Source organism: Antechinus flavipes, chromosome 4, assembly GCF_016432865.1.
Source record: "Antechinus flavipes isolate AdamAnt ecotype Samford, QLD, Australia chromosome 4, AdamAnt_v2, whole genome shotgun sequence".
NCBI lineage: Eukaryota > Metazoa > Chordata > Mammalia > Dasyuromorphia > Dasyuridae > Antechinus > Antechinus flavipes.
Window position 1 is genome coordinate 348,725,048 of NC_067401.1, and position 20,428 is coordinate 348,745,475.

At 36.6% G+C, this 20,428-nt stretch overlaps 1 protein-coding gene across 1 annotated transcript; it reads right to left on the reverse strand.

Moving 5' to 3' along the window:
- Positions 1–498: 498 nt before the first annotated feature.
- DYNLT1 (dynein light chain Tctex-type 1) lies at positions 499–13,589 on the reverse strand. The gene is made up of 5 exons (XM_051998023.1): positions 13,475–13,589; positions 10,680–10,721; positions 1,637–1,760; positions 1,459–1,536; positions 499–965 (listed from the first exon to the last, which is right to left on the reverse strand). The coding sequence occupies exons 1-5, from the start codon at positions 13,499–13,501 to the stop codon at positions 895–897; spliced, it is 342 nt and encodes a 113-aa protein (XP_051853983.1). The 5' UTR covers positions 13,502–13,589; the 3' UTR covers positions 499–894.
- Positions 13,590–20,428: the final 6,839 nt, after the last annotated feature.

The following is a 20,428-nucleotide window of genomic DNA, read 5'->3' on the forward strand; positions in this document are numbered from 1 at the left end:
AATGGAAAGGACATAATACTACATTCACTCATGTTGAGAGGTACTATGTTTGTTATAGTGGGAAGGCTGGCTTAAACTGTTGCCCTGGACACTGCTTCTAGGCTACTAAGCTGCAAACTTGCAGAGAAGTCTTAACACATTGGGAGGACTTTTCCTTACCTGGCAAAAGCCTTACAGGTCCAGCCTCTAGTTCTAATACTACAATTGTTGCTATTTTAATTGGAAAATCTTCATATATGGTTGATCTCAGGACAGCAGCTATCACAAGCAGTCTATGAATATTTTTGACTGCTTTAACATTAGCCCTTACCACCATATATCTTAAGCCTCCAGACAAATAAAATGTTAACATTTCCTTATCTAAAAGTTGTCACTCATTTCTAGGCACTGCCTATTCCTTTATCACAGTATTTAGTCAAATAAGCTACTACAAATGATTTTTCAACTGGATACCTAGGACTATTCGGAATTTCCAGAAGGTTTAAAAAAAAAACACAATTTATGAATTTTAATAATTTATTATTCTACTAAGAAAAGTATAAAGTGGGAAGTTAGTATGTTATATAAATCATTTCAGAAATTAGAAAAAGTCATGCTGCAGCAGATTTCATCTTTTTTTTTTTTTTTAGCACCTTTGAATATTTGGAAATATTGAAGAGTTAAGACAAGGTAACAATACTGGATATGTCAACTTACGGTGAACAAAGTAAAGTATGCAACCCATGTAACAGTGTGGCCATTGGACTTTTTTCCCCTACAATTTGAAAGTAGAAGATACTTTTCAAACCTTTTAAAAGTTTGAAGATGAATTCACAGTATGCAGATAGACTATGGAATGGAAATGGTTGAAAAAAAAAAAAACAAAAACCATGAGGCTACACAATTTGAACAAAGTTAAATTGACAATCCAAAGGCACTGACTATACAGTACATAGTCTTGTTCTCCCATCTCACAGTACAGCTTCCTATGGAAACAATAAAAAAAGCACATTTAGCATTTTAAATTTAAAAATTGTTTTAATGAAGTACGTACATATAATACAATTTTGGTATTTCTATTTGACATTATTAAGATTGGGATATATTTAAGTACTTTGTCTCCTTTGTACCTCTTCTATCTTTAGTTCTTTCTTTGCTAAAATATCTCCTATACCATCTCCCTCCATGACCTGGTTCCAAGAAACCATTTTTTCAATGGGTCTTTTGATCTCTCCATCTTAACTAGCTGCTTGGGTCTCCTCTTTAAAATAAAAAATAATAATCTTTTTATTCTATTATCCCAACTTCAGGTCATCATTATCTCCTTCACTTCATTTAATTTATAATTTCAATTTAATCACACCATTTACATTGAAATAAAAATGTAATTATCACAATTCTCTTAACCTAATCTTTTAGACTTTCAATAAAGAATAAATATGACAATTCTTGTGTAAGAAAATTAAAATAATTTCATACCATCACTGGTGTTATCCCAAAAGCAAGAGCTTGCTGTATGTAGCCCAGCTCCATTTTTCTGCATAATCACACAGGTCACTTAATAAAAGAGAAACTTTCATTAGGAAAACCCATGTGACAATAAAACATTGCTTCTCTGTGTGCATCCACTTTAAATGTATTGTTTAAAAGTTCTTACCAATGTACTTGAAAGGTTTCCCCAACTTGGTAAGTTGACTCAAAGTTTGTTCCACTACATTTGTGGTCCACTGATTGACTTTACTATGTTGGTAAGCATTACCGCCAATTGCACTTTCTATGGCCTAAGGAAGCAGAGGACAGGATATAGTTAAACATAACCACCCAAGTAGTTTATAACAAATCTGACATTTGCAAATTTCATTGACATAAAACTTCATAAGTAAACATTAGCATTATTTTTGAAGAAAAGTTAAAACGAATACATGCCACTATTAAAAAAATTTCAGAATTGGAAGGGATTTTGGAGGCAGCTTAAGTTATGCTTCTACCTAAACAAGAAATGCCTAGAAAATACCCTACATATGGACATGGGTCTTCAACAAGATGATTCAAACCAGTTCCAATTGTTCAGTAAAGAAGAGAATCAGCTACACCCAGAGAGAGAATAGTGGGAAATGAGTGTGGACCACAACACAGCATTTTCATTCTTTCTGTTATTGTTTGCTTGCATTTTTGTTTTCCTTTTCAGGTTTTTTTCTTTCTTTCTAGATCCGATTTTTTTTTTTTTTTTGTGCAGCAAGACAAATGTATAAATATATATACATATATTGGATTTAACATATATTTAACATGTATGGGATTGCCTGCCATCTAGGGGAGGAGGTGGAGGGGAAAAGTTGGAACAGAAGGTTTTGAAAGGGTCCATGTTGAAAAATTACTCATGCATATGTTTTGTAAATAAGAAGCTATAATAATAAAATAAAAATTAAAAAAAAGAAAATACCCTACATAATTAGGCAGCTTTTCCTTAAAGACCAGATCCACTATCTTTCAAAAGTGCTCCTTTCACGTTTAGACAGCTTTTAGTATTAGGAACATTTTTCCTATTCAAACCTCAAATTTTCCTCTTTGCAATTTCTACTAAAACTATTCCTAGTTATATCTTCTAGGACCAAGTACAATATTTTTCAAGTGACCAGCCTTTAAGCTACTGTGGCCCCTCCCCACCCCCTTAAGATTTACTTTCTTCAGGCTAAACAATCTACATTTCAAGTGATCTTTAAGCATGAAGTCAACTCATCATCCTAGCTGAGCTGCTCTGGTTCCATATCAATGTCCTTCCTAAAATATATTCCCAGAACTGATTATGAGTCAGGCCATAGTAGTAGGGCAATCATGGTTCCAAAGTCCTAGACACAATGTCTTCCTCATAATACAGTTAAAACATCAAATAAAGCTTGTAGTAAACTAAAACCAACAGATCTTTTGCAGATACACACTGCTTTCTAACCCCATCTTGTACATTTAAAGCCAATTTTTTAAAAAAATTTCAGTGTAAGACTCACTGGATTTGGAGTCAGAAGTCCTGGTTTTGAACAATGACTATGGAGTCACTATGTGACCCTGGCCAAGTCATTTAAATTCTTACCCTAAGGTTCTTCATCCTTTAAAAAAAAAAAAAAAGTGATTGAACTAGATGGCCTCAAAGTTTCTTTTCCAGCTTTAAATTTGTAATCCTAAATATCTTATTTGAGCCCAATTTTATAGCCTGATGGATCTGCTGGGATCCTATCTTTCATCCATTTGTGGCTATCTTTCCTAACATTGTGCCACGTGAGATCTGTCAAGTAAATCATATATATCTTTATAAGAATCTGGTCTTTTTAGACAAGTCTCATTTTTCCTCTTCATAAGATTTCTTTGTGTTTTCAAAATTCATTTTTGAAAGCATTTCATCATTCCTGGGCTAACTTTCACTACAGAATTTTAGTTCATGGAATCCCACCTACCCTTTTTCTAAACACTTTGAAACCTTACCTCCCAAAACATGAGTATAGCAGAGAAGGAAAGAGAAGCTAGGCACAATCTATTAAACTTTTTAGATGGCATGGTCATTTTATTCAAGTTCTCTGCAAACCAGTTCTTTCTTATTGGTGAAACTCAAAATCACAATAAAATTTTCCCTTATCCACATTTTGAAGGATGGAATTATCAGAAAAGGAAATCAACTGCTCTGCTTTGTATAGAAAATTAGCAGATGTACAAATAATTTAAGTCTCCCTCACCACTATGATCAGGACCTTAAGCAGAGGCTTGGGATCACCCCCACCCCATCCCCCGCCATGCCTCACAGCATCCTAAGTTTGAGGTGTTTTTTTTTTAAGTTGAAAGGAACATTGGAGATCATCTGATTTAAACTTCTTATCTTACAGAGGAAAACAACATTAAGATGTCAAGAATTCCTCCTGTGAGATCCAAGTACTCAACTACAAATTAATGCTCTTTGCACTTTTCCTTTTTGGGTCAGATGGTCCATAGTATGTCGCTATGTTACAATGTTCCTTCTGGTTTTGCCTCTATTGATTCCCCAAATGTTCTCTCCTATATGTATCTTCACATATCCTGCTAATCTGTACCTGCCCTTTCCACTTTGCTCTCTGGGCTTCGGCTTCATTTGTACAAATGCACACAGAAGTCTGCTCCAGCTGTATTGACAATCCTATAATCCTTTTATGTAAGGTGTGCTCTTCTCAAGCCATTGGCCAGTCATGAATCTCCTTCTAATCCTCAAGGACACATACAAGTATCCAATTTTCTTCTTTGCTTTAGACTTTCCAGTCCATTAACCTAGCTTGTTTCCTATACTAAGATACATTTTAGTGTAGACATCCAAGGGCATGGGTTTGATTGTTGGCATTCTTGGGTTTTGTTTTTTGGACTTTTTCTGCTATTCTTCCTATTTTTGTAGCTATTGTCCCTAGGACACCCAAGCTTGAAGAAGTGTGTAGAGTGTGTAGAGTGTGTATGTGTGTGTGTGTGTGTGTGTGTGTGTGAGTGAAGGTGTTGGGGCCACACTCCGTTTTCTCCCTCTACCTTTCTATTTTAAAGCTTTTTTGATTAGGTTTGTTTGAATGCAAGCACATTCATTCATTAATACATTATTGATACCTGCAGGCGGTGTGCTAGATGTTGGGGATACAAAGACAAACATAACATAGTATATACCTAATTTCATTTCAACCTTTTTACAACTCTATGACCAAGTTAGTATGGCTACTATTATCCTATCTTAAGAATTCGAACAATAAGGTGGCATTAATTGTCTCATCTTATATGTACATAATAAGTGGCAGAGTTCAAACTTTAATCAGTTCTAGCTCTATAGAAATCAAGTGCTTTTCCTACTGTACCAAGTTGTCTCAACTGCAAGTATGTATCTATTTCTGGGGTCCATGTCTGTGATTTCCACTACTCCCAGCATGTGAAAAGTATACTTTGCACACTCTCTCCAATTAAGACCAGAAGAATGCCTGGGGCACTGAGAGATTACTGCTTGTCCAGGATCACAGAGCCAAGACATAGCAAAGGACTTGAACAAAGTCTCTTCTTACTCCAAGGTTAGTTTGCTACCCACTGAGTTCACTCATACATACACATTAGAACTGGATTTAGTAAAGAGAGGAACTGGCCACAATATTCCTCCTCAATTTAATGACAAAAGATTAAACTGGATGACTTAAATTCTTTTTTGCTGAGGCAATTGGAATTAAGTAACTTCCCCAAAGTCACACAGCTAGGAAGTATTAAGTGCCTGAAGGTGGATTTGAACAAGTCCTCCTGACTCCAGGGCTGGTGGTGCTCTATCCACGGCACCATCTAGCTGCTCCTGGATGACTTAAATTCAAACATTAAAAACTAACTAAAGGATAGGTATGAATCAGCCGGAGTCAGGAATTCAGGTTAAGGGAAAATCCTTGATCTTTATTCTTTGTGGAGGTGAAGGGGGATGGCGATAGGAATGTGAGTGGCCTGACATGAACCTGGCCAGCAGTCTCTCTGCCTCTTTCCCCGCCCCTCTCTCTCCACCCATCAAAATCGTCTCTACTTCATTTCCTATACAACACATTAAAACTTGCACAAAGAGTGAGCGGGGCCAGTCTTTCTCCAAGCATATATTATTAGAGTATGGCCCAACTACTATTTAGCCTCACGTGCTTGGGACCTCAGTGCATCACCTCGAGCTTCAGCCCATTACAGATAGGTACTATGCTTTACAAAAGGATTACCTTGTATCCTAATGCAAACGTGCAAAAAAACTAGCAATATTAACTTGATCTGGAAAATATGCAAATGAACTTTCAAACTGTGTTCTGGCCTTTTTACCACAATTCTACACTTAACTCTGTATGTCCCTAGATCAATACTCTTTCCATTTCCAAGCTGTCATATTTAAGAATCAGCCAGTTTCTAAATTCCAAAAATTTAGGCTAAGCACAGAGGGAATGGAGTCTGATGACCAGAAAGTACCCTAATATATTTAGCTCTTTCTTAAGAGTTCTTCCAAAAGGACTCTGGGTTCTTTCCCCTTATCTTGTAGAGAATCAAGCCTGCGCAAGTCATTCCAAACTATTCTGCCATGAATCATCCAACTGTATCCTCCCAGCCTTCTAGCCCCTCTTTGTTTCTGGCCTTGCCTCATTAGGAAGGAAACATTTTGAGGGCAGTGACTGTTTTGTTTTCTTGTATTTATTTGTATTAATACAGTGGCCAGAAAATAATGAGTGCTTAGGTATTATTTTATTATTCATACAATTATCTACAGGACTCTACATAGTTTCTAGAGTATAGGGTGTGTTCAGGAAAAACTAGTTCCTCTGGGATGAGGGCTGCTTTACACCTTTGGTGTCCACCTAACCTCTCACTTGTGGCTTCAAGAACACACACAGTGGTCACATCCTAGTAAACCATTTCAGCACAGAGCTAAACCAGGTGGAGGGTACCAAGGGATTTCAAATCCTACAGTGAAGCATGTGAAGACTTTCCCTGAGGTAATGGATGGATGAGAACAATTTATTCCAAAGGCCATGAAGACAGCTGAAGCAGGTGTTGTGGTATGCTTAGAGCTTGGTTAGACATCAGGAACACCAAAGTCATCTACTTCATCTCGAGTCATCAGCAGTGGTCTTGACTCTGTTCTGCCACTAGGCAGTGGTGCCTCTGAAAGAAGAGAGGCTGATGATTTGGTGTAATTGCCTCGCTTTAATCCAGTTTATAACCAAATCAAGGGACAATAGACAAGGGACACAGTTGCTAGATTAGAAACAGGAGAGATGGTTACTTCTTGGATTAAAGTAACCCAGTTTTGGAATTTTTGAGATTAAAAATAATTTGAGAATAAGCAGGTCCATTACTAAAGATAAATGACTATACTCTAAGACTTGTGTTACTGTTAAGCAATAGAGGTCTAGTTACTGCTGAAGATGTTATACTTCAAGATTCTGATTTAAACTTTAATTTTCAAAACATATGCAAAGATCACTTTTTCAACAATGACCCTTGAAAAACTATGTGTTCCAATCCCCTATCCCCTGTTTCCTTCACCCCCACCCCTAGATGGCATGTAATTCAATAGTTTAAACATGGTTGTTAAATCCAATATATGCATACATATTAATACAATTATCTTCTTTCTTACAAGAAAAATCAGACTAAAAGGTTAAAAAGAAAAGAGAGAGAAAGAAAATAACATTCAAGTAAACCACAACAAAAAGAGTGAAAATGCTATGTTATGAACCATATTCAGTTCCCACAGTTCTCCCTCTGGATGCAGATGGCTCTCTTCATCACAAGATCATTGGAACAGGCCTGAATTATTTAATAATTCAGAAATTTTAAATATTTAATAAGTATTTCTTTTTATTTAATAATTAATAACTTATATTATTTTAATTTATAAACTATTTAATTTTAATATTTAAAGAAATATTTAATAAAATGATTAGAAATACAGCAGTCAATAATAATTTGAGGTTTTCTAAGTCAACGTACAATCACTGAGATCTATTTGTATTTCAGTTTGACAACAATGATACAGAACATGTGCTTTTTTTTTTTTTTTTTTAAACGTTGCCTGTTGTTTAGTTACCAAAAACTACCACAATAAAGTAGACAAGTTGGGGCATGCCTGACTTTTTAAAAAATTAATTCAACACAATTCCTTTTTACAGTATAATATCCATTTCCAAGCATCGGTGTTATTGCACTTTTGTATTCCTTGATACTGCATTTATATAATTTTGTTAACACCTTTTTTTTTTTAATAGAACTGCCATTCTCCCACATTCCTCACCCCATTGAAACTTTCAGTATCACAAAGAAAAACTACAGAAAAACAACATCGTGACCATGGGGAATAACATATCCAACTTTCTATCTACCTGTAGTCTTTCCCTTCTCCAATGATCTACAAGGGGGATATATTCTCCAGGACTAATATTGGTCAGTCTAATTAATCACAGTTCAGCTACATTTTAGTTTTGCTCTCATTTCCATTATTTTAGTAATTGTGTAAGTTGGTGTCTTAGTCTAGATATTTAGAAAAACATTTAAATTGTGATGGCAACATGAAAATGCCTGATTTTTTTCTTTTTTTTGCTGAGGCAATTGGGGTTAAATGACTTGCCCAGGGTCACACAGCTAGGAAATGTGAAGTGTCTGAATCCAGATTTGAACGCAGGTCCTTCTGACTTCAGGGCTGATGCTCTATCCACTGCACCCCCTGGCTGCCCTAAATACCTGATTTTTCAATGCTAAGTCATGATGAATTTAACTACTGATTTAACTAATTAATAATTAACTACTATTAAGGAAAAAAGAATTTGCCTTTTTCAGGTTTACCTTGTGTAACTTCTTATAGTTCACGTATACTTTACCGATTATTTAATGTTAGAATTCTAAATTATGTGTAGTGATAGAAAAGAGAAATAGAAAAATAAACTTAAATAACTTATAATCACTTTAACAAATATTATATGAAATCTAATAATTAGAACTAGTTTTGCTTTTCATAATCTCCTTTTTCTCTTAACCTCATCAACTTTTAGTAAAAATACTAATAAATATTGTTAGTTGGCAAAAGTTGAGACTTCAAAAACTATTGGTGAAACAAAGAAATGAACAAGTCAAATTAAAAATTCACTTTGGAAAAATCAAGCATTAAAGATGGCAAATTAATCATGAAATTAGATCACTTACTTATTAAATTATCATTTCCTTTTAACCCCATTTTATATTCAAATTAGGTGCTGCTGATGGCAAACTAGTTTCCGTATTACAGAAAGTTTTTTTTTTTTTAAATAAATTTATTTACTATTAGTACATATGAAATTTCCCATCTATGGCACTCAAGTCAAACCTACAATCAATAAACACAGCTTAACTCTATCATTTTTTTCTTTCTTTTTTTTTATTATAGCTTTTTATTTATAAATTATATACATGGGTAATTTTACAGCATTGACAATTGCCAAACCTTTTGTTCCAATTTTTCCCTTTCTTCCCATCATTCCCACCCCCTGATGGCAGGTTGACCAATACATTTAAATATGTTAAAGTATAAATTAAATACAATATAAGTATACATGTCCTAACAGTTATTTTGCTGTACAAAAAGAATCGGACTCTGAAATAGTATACTATTAGCCTGTGAAGGAAATCAAAAATGCAGGCGGATAAAAATAGAGGAATTGGGAATTCTATGTAATGGTTCATAGTCATCTCCCAGAGTTCTTTCGTTGGGTGTAACTGGTTCAGTTCATTACTGCTCTATTGGAACTGATTTGGTTCATCTCATTGCTGGAGATGGCCACTTCCATCAGAATTGATCATCAAATAGTATAGTTATTGAAGTATATAATGATCTCCTGGTCCTGCTTATTTCACTCAGCATCAGTTCATGTAAGTCTCTCCAAGCCTCTCTGTATTCATCCTGCTGGTCATTTCTTACAGAACAATAATATTCCATAGTATTCATACACCACAATTTATTCAGCCATTCTCCAACCGATGGGCATCCACTCAGTTCCCAGTTTCTGGCCACTACAAAGAGACCTGCCACAAACATTTGTGCAGATACAGGTCCCTTTCCCTTTTTTAGGATCTCTTTGGGATATAAGCCCAGAAGTCACACTTCTGGGTCAAAGAGTATGCACAGTTTGATAACTTTTTGAGCATAGTTCCAAATTGCTCTCCAGAATGGCTGGATGCGTTCACAATTCCACCAACAATGTATCAGTGTCTCTGTTTTCCCACATCCCCTCCAGCATTCCACATTATCTTTCCTGTCATTCTAGCCAATCTGACAGGTGTGTAGTGCTATCTCAGAATTGTCTTGATTTGCATTTCTCTGATTAATAATGATTTGGAGTATATTTTCATATGGCTAGAAATAGTTTCAATTTCTTCGTCTGAGAATTGTCTATTCATATCCTTTGACCTTTTATCAATTGACAAATGGCTTGATTTCTTATAAATTAGAGTCAATTCTCTATATATTTTGGAAATGAGGCTTTTATCTGAAGCTTTGACTGTAAAATGTTTTCCCACTTTATTGCTTCCCTTCTAATCTTGTCTGCATTAGTTTTGTTTGTACAAAAACTTTTCAATTTGATATAATCAAAATTTTCTATTTTGTGATCAATAATGATATCTAGTTCTTCTTTGGTCATAAATTCCTTCCTCTTCCACAGGTCTGAGAGGTAAACTATCCTATGCTCTTCCAATTTATTTATAATCTCATTCTTTCTGCCTATATCATGAACCCATTTTGACCTCATCTTGACGTATGGTGTTAACTGTGAGTTAATGTCTAGTTTCTGCCATACTAATTTTCAATTTTCCCAGCCATTTTTGTCAAATAGTGAGTTCTTATCCCAAAAAACTGGGGTCTTTGGGTTTGTCAAACACTAGATTACTAAAGTTATTGGCTGTTTTGTCTTCTGAACCTAACCTATTCCATTGAACTCTATCATTTTTAAATACAAAATTTACATCCTATGTATGGGATAAGCATCATGCATAATTTAGAAATTCATTTAACAATAAGTTGTGAAGGTCATAGCTAATATATATAGTACTGCTTTAAATAACTTCAAAAAAGTTTGTAAAATTTTCTTTCTTAATTAATGCAGAATGTTAAACCATCAACACTGCTACTTTACCAACTATTTAAATTTAAAAGTGAGAAACTTTGTTTATCTTACCTCTTTTACAATGTTACTCACTTCATCGACCACAAAAGAAGTCTGACAAGAAAAAGAATGAGTAAAATTAAAATTGTGTAAAAGATTTATTCCATTTTACATAAGTTTTTTCATTTAAAATGAAGTTGGATAATGATTACAGAATTTTTAGAAATGGAAGGGATTTTAGGGTTATCTGAGTCAATCTCTTCCTTTCTCTTACTCGCTTCTCTCCCCCTCCTCCCATTTTACTGATGGAGGAAAACACTCAAAAGCAAAATGACTTCGCCAAAATGCCATTATTAGTGGCTGAACTAGGATACAGGACTTCGGTTCATCTGGTTTTATTTTTGTTTTTAATTATACAACAAAACCTGAAGACCATTAGGCTTTATTGTAAACCAACTTATATCTATAATTATACTGGCTCAATTATTTTAAGTTATTTAGCTTAGCATTTTAAAGGCAATAGTGGATGGAGTAAATTTTGATACTCTAGCTTTAAGCAATCTTTTTTGAAAATGAAAAGCATTAGAAGTCTTTATTTTGATTGATGCTGAATTCAATCAATTGCTTTATACTTTAGTAGAAGATCTCTGAAAAGGTTTTTGAAGTGGTCAAAAAATTAGTTACCCTGCACTCAATCTGTTAATGGAACTTGTCATAAGGCTTATACTAAAAGCCTTTCTAGTTTGTTACGCCTGTCATAGCTTAGGAACTGCTAGCATCAAAACTCTGACAAACCAGTCACCTTCGTGCCACAAGATATTGGAGCAGAACTTAATTATTACTTTTCCACATGCATTCCTAAGCAAGTATAACAGGATTCTATGATCCTGTCACAGACTTTTTTCTTACTCCAAGAAGTCTAAAAAGTTCCTTCAGGAATAGCTTTCATGAAATCTGAACCAGAAAAGATAAGGGAGAGAGCAAAAGGGGGAAAAGGAAGAGAACAAAAAGAGGAGGGAAAGGAGGGAGAAGGAAAAAACCAGTCAATTTCAATACACTGGACTGGACTTTAATCCAGGCCTTCCTTAAATTTACTGGGTAATTTCTTCTACAAAACATCAGGAATAACTTGACAATGCAACTGTAAAAGACCATGGATGAATATCCAGGTTAAAAATGCAGTTTTCAAAAAATTACACTATATTGTGTATCATTGTCATTTCCCAAGATTATAATGGCACATCAAAGGTCCTCAGTTAAACATTTTCACAAATATTCTTTTAATTATCATTAATATTTCATTAAGAAATGTTGCACTGATAGAAATTAAGACTATTCAATCTTAATTATGAAAATACAAACTATTTCAAGTGAAAAAAGTGGTAAGCACTTTTTAAAAAATCATTTGTAAATTTCACTAGAACATGAATTTTGCTTGAATTTTAAGCAAAAAAAAAAAAAACAAAAACCGCAATAAGTAACTGTCAAACAGTTAAGATCTACCATTACACTAAGTGTTCATCACACATTGCAGCAAATCCATTGTAAGACACCATGGTAAAACAAACAAACAAACAAACAAAAAACCATATCTTCTTATACAAATGAATCTCTATAGCATTTTTCTGGGGAGAATCAGTAAAAGATTGTGCTATTAGCAAAGTCAAAAACACTGAAATGCAAAAATCTACCGGTGAATCCTGAATGTACCTTCCAGGAAAGAAGACAAAGGAAGCCCTTCATATCAAGCATTTCAGCACTGTGCTTACAATATTAATGTCAAATCCACAGCTATCTTATGGAACTAGGGATCATTTGCGGGTAGTCTAGATTAAGACCAATATCTGACATGTTTTGTGATACCACACCCTTGAAAAAAGAGGTTTAGAAAGGCTCTTTTAGAGGAATAATCTACTTTTAGGACTAATTTAGCCCACAGGTGCTTTGTACTACCACGCCCCTAAAAATAAAGAGTATTGGGGGAAAAGTGTAGGGGGCAAGATTCAGCATTCGAGTTAATGGAATAATTTCTTCCCTTCCATTATTCCTTTACATGAATGGATTTAGACTGATGGTTTAAGCATATGAAATACTCGCCTAAGTGGGCGAGTTCCCCTTGTAAACTACTTCTCTTCCGCAGGATGGAAGTGCACCAATAATCATGCTGCAAGGCTGGCTTCCCGGGAAATCAGAGCTCATTTGGTTCACCTTCCCGTTCCCAGACCTCAGTAGATTAAGTTCTGAGCTGGTTTCTTTGATAATATGTAGTGCATATTTGCATATACGGTCACACACGTATTGCACAGGCTTGGCTGATGTCTGTCTTGTTTTAATAATCTTGGTTATAAGGGATGGCTCGCTAGGGTACGGAGATGTGAAAACGAAAATTAATTTAAAAAAATAACTGGTTATTAAGCTATTTTTATAACCGTCAGTAAAGGGAATTAACACTTCCCCACAAGCCTCTCTCTAAGTCCATTGCTCGGGACGGTAGGGGTGGAGGAGGAAGGCCGTAGTTCCGAGACCCCCCCGCCTCCTCCTCGGACGCGTTCGGTGCCCCGAGGGCTCCCCGAGCAGCCGCTACGGGGGGAGGGCGGGGCCCCGGACCCCCGGACCCCAGCTCCGCGCTCTCCCAGTCCGCCGGTCAGAAGCGGGGCCGGGGCGTGGAGGCGGCGAGAATAGGAGGAGGTTAGAGGGGCGGAGGCCGCCAGAGTCGGTCTGGTCAATGACAAAGGACTGCGACTGCGCCCCCCGCCCCAGCCAAGAGCCGCTGCTGCCCCTCTCCCCTCGCCCCTCGCTGCCGCCGCCCGTCACCTCCCTTCCTCAGATGCTGACCCAACTCGGATCCCGGACCTCGAATGCCTCACCTCCTCTGAAGCCTGGAAATCGTCCATCTTCCCTGCTCTGCGGCCGCTGTCCGGGCGAGTACAACCTACTGCGCCTGCGCAGTGCCTACTGATCGCCGTTCTCCGAGAGCCCTCCCCTTCCCAAGCCCCGCCCCGCCCGGAGCCCTGGCCCCGCCCCTCGCGGCATTGTGGGCTGGCTGGCCCAAAAGGCTCGGAGCTTTATGATGCTGAACTTTCAAATTCACCTGTCAGTTTCCAGTCCCTGGCTGGGATACTGGGACTTTCGGCGCAGGCGCAGCTTTCCCAGCCGATTCTTTTCCCTTCCCTGAGTCCCCGGGGCGGCTGGACCAGGAGGAGGGGCAAGGAGAGCTGAGGGGACCCATGGAAACGGCTTCCGCGTGCTGCCAAGTGGAGTAGTCACAACAAAACACCGGCCAGAAGGGCAGGGTCCTTCCCTTCCCCTGACTGGGGAGCTGCCGGTGAGGGGCGGGGGGAGTCTCAGAAAGGGCCTGGGAGGCCAGAGGGCTCACTCTTTCCTAGCTTAGCAAACATTTATCTAACAGGTATGGCACGCGAAGCGAAATGCTTAGTTCTTTCTCAATATAAGCAGCATCCAGGCGAAGAGACCTGTATAGTACTGACCAACCAATCAGCACTGACCGAAAGCCTGCCATGGGCCAAGCATTGGCTTAGGCCCTGGAGATACTTCTGGTGAATGGGGCTAACGCAGAAAGAGAAGATGAGAGAGACAAAAGGGAGGACAATCTGCTGGGCAAGGGATGGGGACAGGATGCAGTGGAGACACTGACAGGCAATGAGAAGGCTCACTTTATCTGAGATTTGTGTGAAGAAATCTGGAGGAAGATTTTTTTTTTTTTTGAATGATGTGAGGAAGAGGATATTCTTGGCAAATAGTCTCAAGTTTTTCAGTGAAGTACCTTAGCTGAGCATCTTGCATTGGAAGACTTGAAGAAAGATAATGTTAGGAATAGTTGCTGTAAGATTTGAAATAGAAAACATTATAGAATTGTCTTGCTGCAGCGAAGGACCAATTAGAATTATGCCGTCCAAATTTGTTGTGTATGCAATCAGCCTAATTCTGTTCATCTTCTTGAATAAGGACAAATACAAATGATGGAGTGATCCAGAGTTGGCTTTTGGTAAAGTGTGATCAGGGAAAGAACAAAGGAACAAGGGATTCAAGAACGGAGTAATGTGTAGAATTGAACTGGTTCACCAAGGGGTCTTTTTTAGGGTGTAGAAGAAATTGCAATTAGGGTAGGTGGGGATAGCCTGGTAAAGAACAGAGGGATAGTGGGAATAAAGATCACAATGAGGATAAAGGAGAGAGCCAGGAATTGTAAATCATGAAGAAAGATGTCTGATAAAAGATTATGATCAGTCATTCAACTAGCATTTATTAAGTTCCTACTATGTGCTGAACACCATGCGAATCCTTGGGAACACAAAGGAAAAAGAACAATTCCTCTCAAGGAGCTTTTATTCAAATGAAGGAGATGATATGCCAACAGATATGTGCTAACCTAGGTATAAATGCAATAAATTGGAGATAATTAGCAGAGGGAAGATACTAAGCATAAGAAAGTGAAACATTAACTCAGATTTGATGGAAGCCAAGGAAGCTAGAAGACAAAGGTGAGAATAGAGGGACTTTCAGGCACAGAAAACAGCTAGTGAAAATGTCTGGAGTAAGGAAATGGAGTGTTGGGATGAAGAACATAAGGAGATAGTATTACTGTACTCCAGAGTATGAGGTAGGGGGAATAGTATGTAAAACATAAGATGACTGAAAAAATAAGGACTAGGATTTGGGGAATTTTAGAAGACAAATAGGTTTTATATTTGATTTTACAGGCAATAGGGAACCACTGGAGTTTATCAAATAGAAGTAGTAACATGATAAGATCTTCACTTCAATTTGGCAGCTGAATAGAGTTAGAATGGAGAGAGACAAGTCGAGGAGATCAACTAATTGGTTACTAACATTCTAGACATGAGATGATGAAGGCCTGTCCAGGGTGGAAACAGTATCAGAGAAGAGAAAGGTGTATATCCTGGAGATGTTCAAAAGCAGAAATGACAAAACTTGGTTTGTAAGGGTGAGAAAGAATTAAGGATTTGAGGATGACACCAAGTGTGATTGGGAGTATAGTGGTCCTTTGACAGTAGTAGAGAAGTTAGGAGTAAGAGAGAGATTGGAGGAAAAGATAATTTTTTCTGTTTTAGACATATTGAACTTAAGATGTTTGTAGGCAGTTGGAGATATGAAACTGGAGGTCTAGAGAGAGGTTAGGACTGGATAAATATGGTCAAATATGGACAAATATTTACACAGAAATGATAGTTGAATCTATAGGGGAATGCGATTGTGAGAGTATAGCGATATCAAATATCAAGTAGAAATCAAAATAGAAATAAATTTTTGTGAGCCATGCTTTTATTTTAAAAGAAAAAAAACCAAATTAACATTGTTTTATTGTATTTTTATAAATTTCATCTGGTATGGAGGGAGATGAGGACCCAGGAGAGAGTCTTAGGTAATGTGTGGGACAGGTGATAGACACCTCCCTTACCCAAATTAGCTAATCAGAGACATCTTCACATACAAAGATGTGATGACCACATATTTTAAAATCAGCCGGAGTCAGGAATTCAGGTTAAGGGAAAATCTTCAATCTTTATTCTTTGTGGAGGTCAAAGCTACAACAGTCTCTTTCCGCCTCTCTCTCCGCCCCTCTGCCTCCACCCACCAAAATCGTCATTTCCTATACAACACATCAGTGGGCGGGGGTCATTCTTTCTCCAAGCATATATATTAGTAGAGTATGGTCTAATTACTATTTAGCCTCACTCAGATTTTTAAAAAAATTTTCACTTGGTCTCATTCAGGTAATACCCATGGTTAATGAGTACAACCTGGATCCAGATAACATGACTGAAAGAAAATGGTCAGACAAGTAGGAGCACAACCAAGAGAGACCAGTTTTGTAAAAATCTAGAGAGAACAGAATATTGAGAAGAGAGTGATTGTCAGTGTCAAAAGGTTGCAGAGAAGTCAAAAAAGGAGAAAAGGAGTTATTTATGAAAACTGATGTATAGGAAACCAATCAATTTAGATTTTTATGAGCCAGTATGCCTATTTCTGAAAGAGATCAAAGAATGAGGAAAAAGAACCATATGTACCAAAAAAAAGTATCATGATTCTTTTTTGTAACAAAGAATTGTAAACAAAGGGGGTTACCCATTTATGAATGGCTGAGACAATTATGTATACTATTATTGCTCTGAAAGAAATAACAAAAGAGAGCTTCGGAGAAACCTGGAAAGATTTATATGAACTGGTTCAAAATTAAATGAGCAGAACCAGGAGAATAATTTTTCTAAATAAATTTTAAAATTTTATTTTTAATTCAAAATTCTCTCCCTTCTCCTACTCTCCCACCCATGTTACATATGAAGTTATGGAAAACTCATTTCCCAACTAGCCATGGGAGGGGGAAAGAAAGTGGGAAAAAAAATATGCTCCAATCTACACTCCAGAGTTCATTGGTTCTCTCTCTGGAGGTGGATACCATTTTTCATCATGAGTTCTTTGCAATTCTAGACTAACTTTTTGTTTGTTTTCTAGAGTAAAGAGTAATGAAGGGTCCCAAGATCATGAATTAATGGAGATGAAAGGAACCAAAGATTGTTACACCTAAAGAATTTGGGGGATTAGGTGCAGTGAAGTGGTACAGTGGGTAGAACACTAGCCCTCTAGTCAGGAGGACCTGAGTTTAAATCTGGCCTAAGACACTTACTACTTCCTAGCTGTGTGTGACAAGTCACTTAACCCCAATTGCACCAGGGGGAAAAAAGAATTTGGAGGATGGTAAATGGATTGTGCCGGTATTTTAGTATTTGAGGGACTGTTACATGGAAGAGGGCATAGACTTGGTTCTGATTGGCTCCAGATTGCAGACCTAGGAACAATCTATAGAAGTTGCAAAGAAGCAAACTTAAAGAGTGAAGTAAATTTTAAAATTTCCTAAGCTTTTCAAAAGTGAATAGTCTTTTTTTGTTTGTTTGTTTTATAGCTAGGTAATTTTTTTAAAATAACTTTTTATTGACAGTACATATGCATGGGTAATTTTTTACAACATTATCCCTTGCACTCACTTCTGTTCTGTCTTTTCCCCTCTTTCCTCCACTCCCTCCCCTAGATGGCAAGAAGTCTTATACATGTTAAATATGTTATAGTATATCCTAGATACAATATATGTGTGCAGAACCGAACAGTTCTCTTGTTGCACAGGGAGAATTGGATTCAGAAGGTAAAAATAACCTGAGAAGAAAAACAAAAATGCAAACAGTTTACATTCATTTCCCAGTGTTCCTTCTTTGGGTGTATCTAATTCTGTCCATCATTGATCAATTGGAACAGAATTAGATCTTCTCTTTGTTGAAGATATCCACTTCCATCAGAATACATTCTCATATAGTATATTGTTGAAATGTATAATCTCTTGGTTCTCTCTTCCTGGAGGTCTTCAGGCAAGGGCCTAAAGGCCATTTGTGTATAAGATGACATTTTTTTTGGCTATGAAATGGCCTAGGTGCCCCCCTCCCCTTTTTTTAAATTAAAGCTTTTTATTTTCAAAAGATATGCATGGATAATTTTTCAATATTGACCTTTACATAGCCTTGTGTTTAAGATTTTCCCCTCCTTCCTCCCACCCCCTTCCCTAGATGGCAAGCAATCCAATATATGATATATGTGTTAAAATATGCGTTAAATCCAATATGTGTAAACATATTTATACAATTCTCTTGTTGCACAAGAAAGATCAGATCAAAAAGGAAAGAAAATGAGTAAGAAAACAAAATGCATCAAAAAGAGAATGTTATGTTGTGACCCACATTCGGTTCCCACAGTCCTCTCTCTGGGTATAGATGGCTCTCTTCATCACAAGATCACTGGAACTGATATCAATCATCTTATTGTTGGAAAGAGTCAGGTTCATCAGAATTGATCATCATATGATCTTCTTGTTGTCATGTATAATGATCTCCTAATTCTGCTCATTGCACTCAGCACCAGTTCCTGTAGTTCTTTCCAGGCCTTTCTGAAATCATCCTGCTGGTCATTTCTTATAGAAAAATAATGTTCCATAACATTCATATACCATAATTTATTCATCCATTCTCCAACTGATGGGCATCCAATCAGTTTCCAGTTTCTGCCTGCCACAAACATTTTTGCACATGTGGATCCCTTTCCCTTCTTTACTATCTCTTTGGGATATAATCCCAGTACAAACATTGCTGGATTAAAGGATATGCACAGTTTGATAACTTTTTGAGTATAGTTCCAAATTGCTCTCCAGAATGGTTGGATCAGTTCACAATTCTACCAACAATGTATTAGTGTTTTAGTTTTCCCACATCCCCTCCAACATTTGCCATTATCTTTTCCTGTCATCTTAGCCAGTCTGAGAGGTATGTAGTGGTATCTCAGAGTTGCTTAATTTCCATTTCATCAGTCAATAGTGATTTAGAACATTTTTTCATATGATTAGAAATGGTTAATTTCTTCATCTGAAAATTGTCTGTTCATATCCTTTGACCTTTATCAATTGGAGAATGGCTTGAATTCTGATAAATTTGAGTCAATTTTCTATATATTTTAGAAATGAAGCCTTTATCAGAACTCTTAAATATAAAAATGTTTTTCAATTTATTGCTTCCCTTATAATCTTGTCTGCATTAGTTTTGTTTGTACAAAAAATTTTTAGCTTAATGTAATTAAAATTATCTATTTGATGTTTCATTGAGTTCCAGTTCTTCTTTGGACACAAATTCTTTCCTTTTCCACAGATCTGAGAAGTAAACTATCCTATGTTCCTTTAAAATCTTATATCACTTATAATATGCTTATAATAATATCACTTTATGTCTAAATAAAGAACCTATTTTGTCTTTATCTTGGTTTGTAATGTTAGGTGTGGCTCAATGTTTAGTTTAGTTTCCAATTTTCCCAGCAGTTTTTGTCAAATAGTGAGTTCCTCTCCCCAAATCTGGGGTCTTTGGGTTTGTCAAACACTAGATTGTTATAATTATTGACTATTTTGTCCTTTGATCCCAACCTATTCCACTGATCAACTACTCTATTTCTTAGCAAGTGTGGTTTTGATGACTGCTGCTTTATAATATAGTTTTAGGAATGGACTAGGTTTCTGCTAAGGTCCTTTTCATTTCTGAGTCTATGATTCTCCAAGAATAGGACTTGAAATGGTGCAAAAAATACAGTTAATAGAAACAAAGTTGGAAGCAATTTCAAAGACCATCTAATCCAATCCATACACAATCATGAATGTTGCTACAACACAGCAGAGATAACCTGCCAAGACATCCATTCTTCCATATTTGGATTGCTAGAGTTGTTAGAAAATTTTTTCTTACGTTATGCCAAAATCTTTGGAGCCCATGAAAGCCAATTTAATCCTTTCCCCACTCTAGCAGCATTCCAAATATAACTATCATGTCCCCACTAAGTCTTCTTTTCTGCAAGCTCAGCATCTTCTGTTCCTGACATTGTGAAATACATGTGTGACCAGAAAGAAACAGAGTTGGTGATGCAAAGATAGCAAGGTAAAACATATGGACTGTCATATGAGTGATTCACTGATATCCATAAGATAATAAAAGCTCTAGTTGAAAATGTTGCCATATTTGATAATTTTCTATAGAAGATTTACTGAAGAACGTAATTTAAAAATGCTTATGATGAGAAGCATACAATTTGTTCTTTTTTGTGCTAATAGAAAGAATTCCCACAATGTTAAAATTGTAGATTCATTAGAAGATGACAATTTGACTATTTATTGGTTTTTTATAAGTGTAGCTGCTAAGTTAGAAATAAAAATCATCTTAGCAAGGGCTCCCTCTTTTTGTATTTCTAGCCCTTAGCACAGT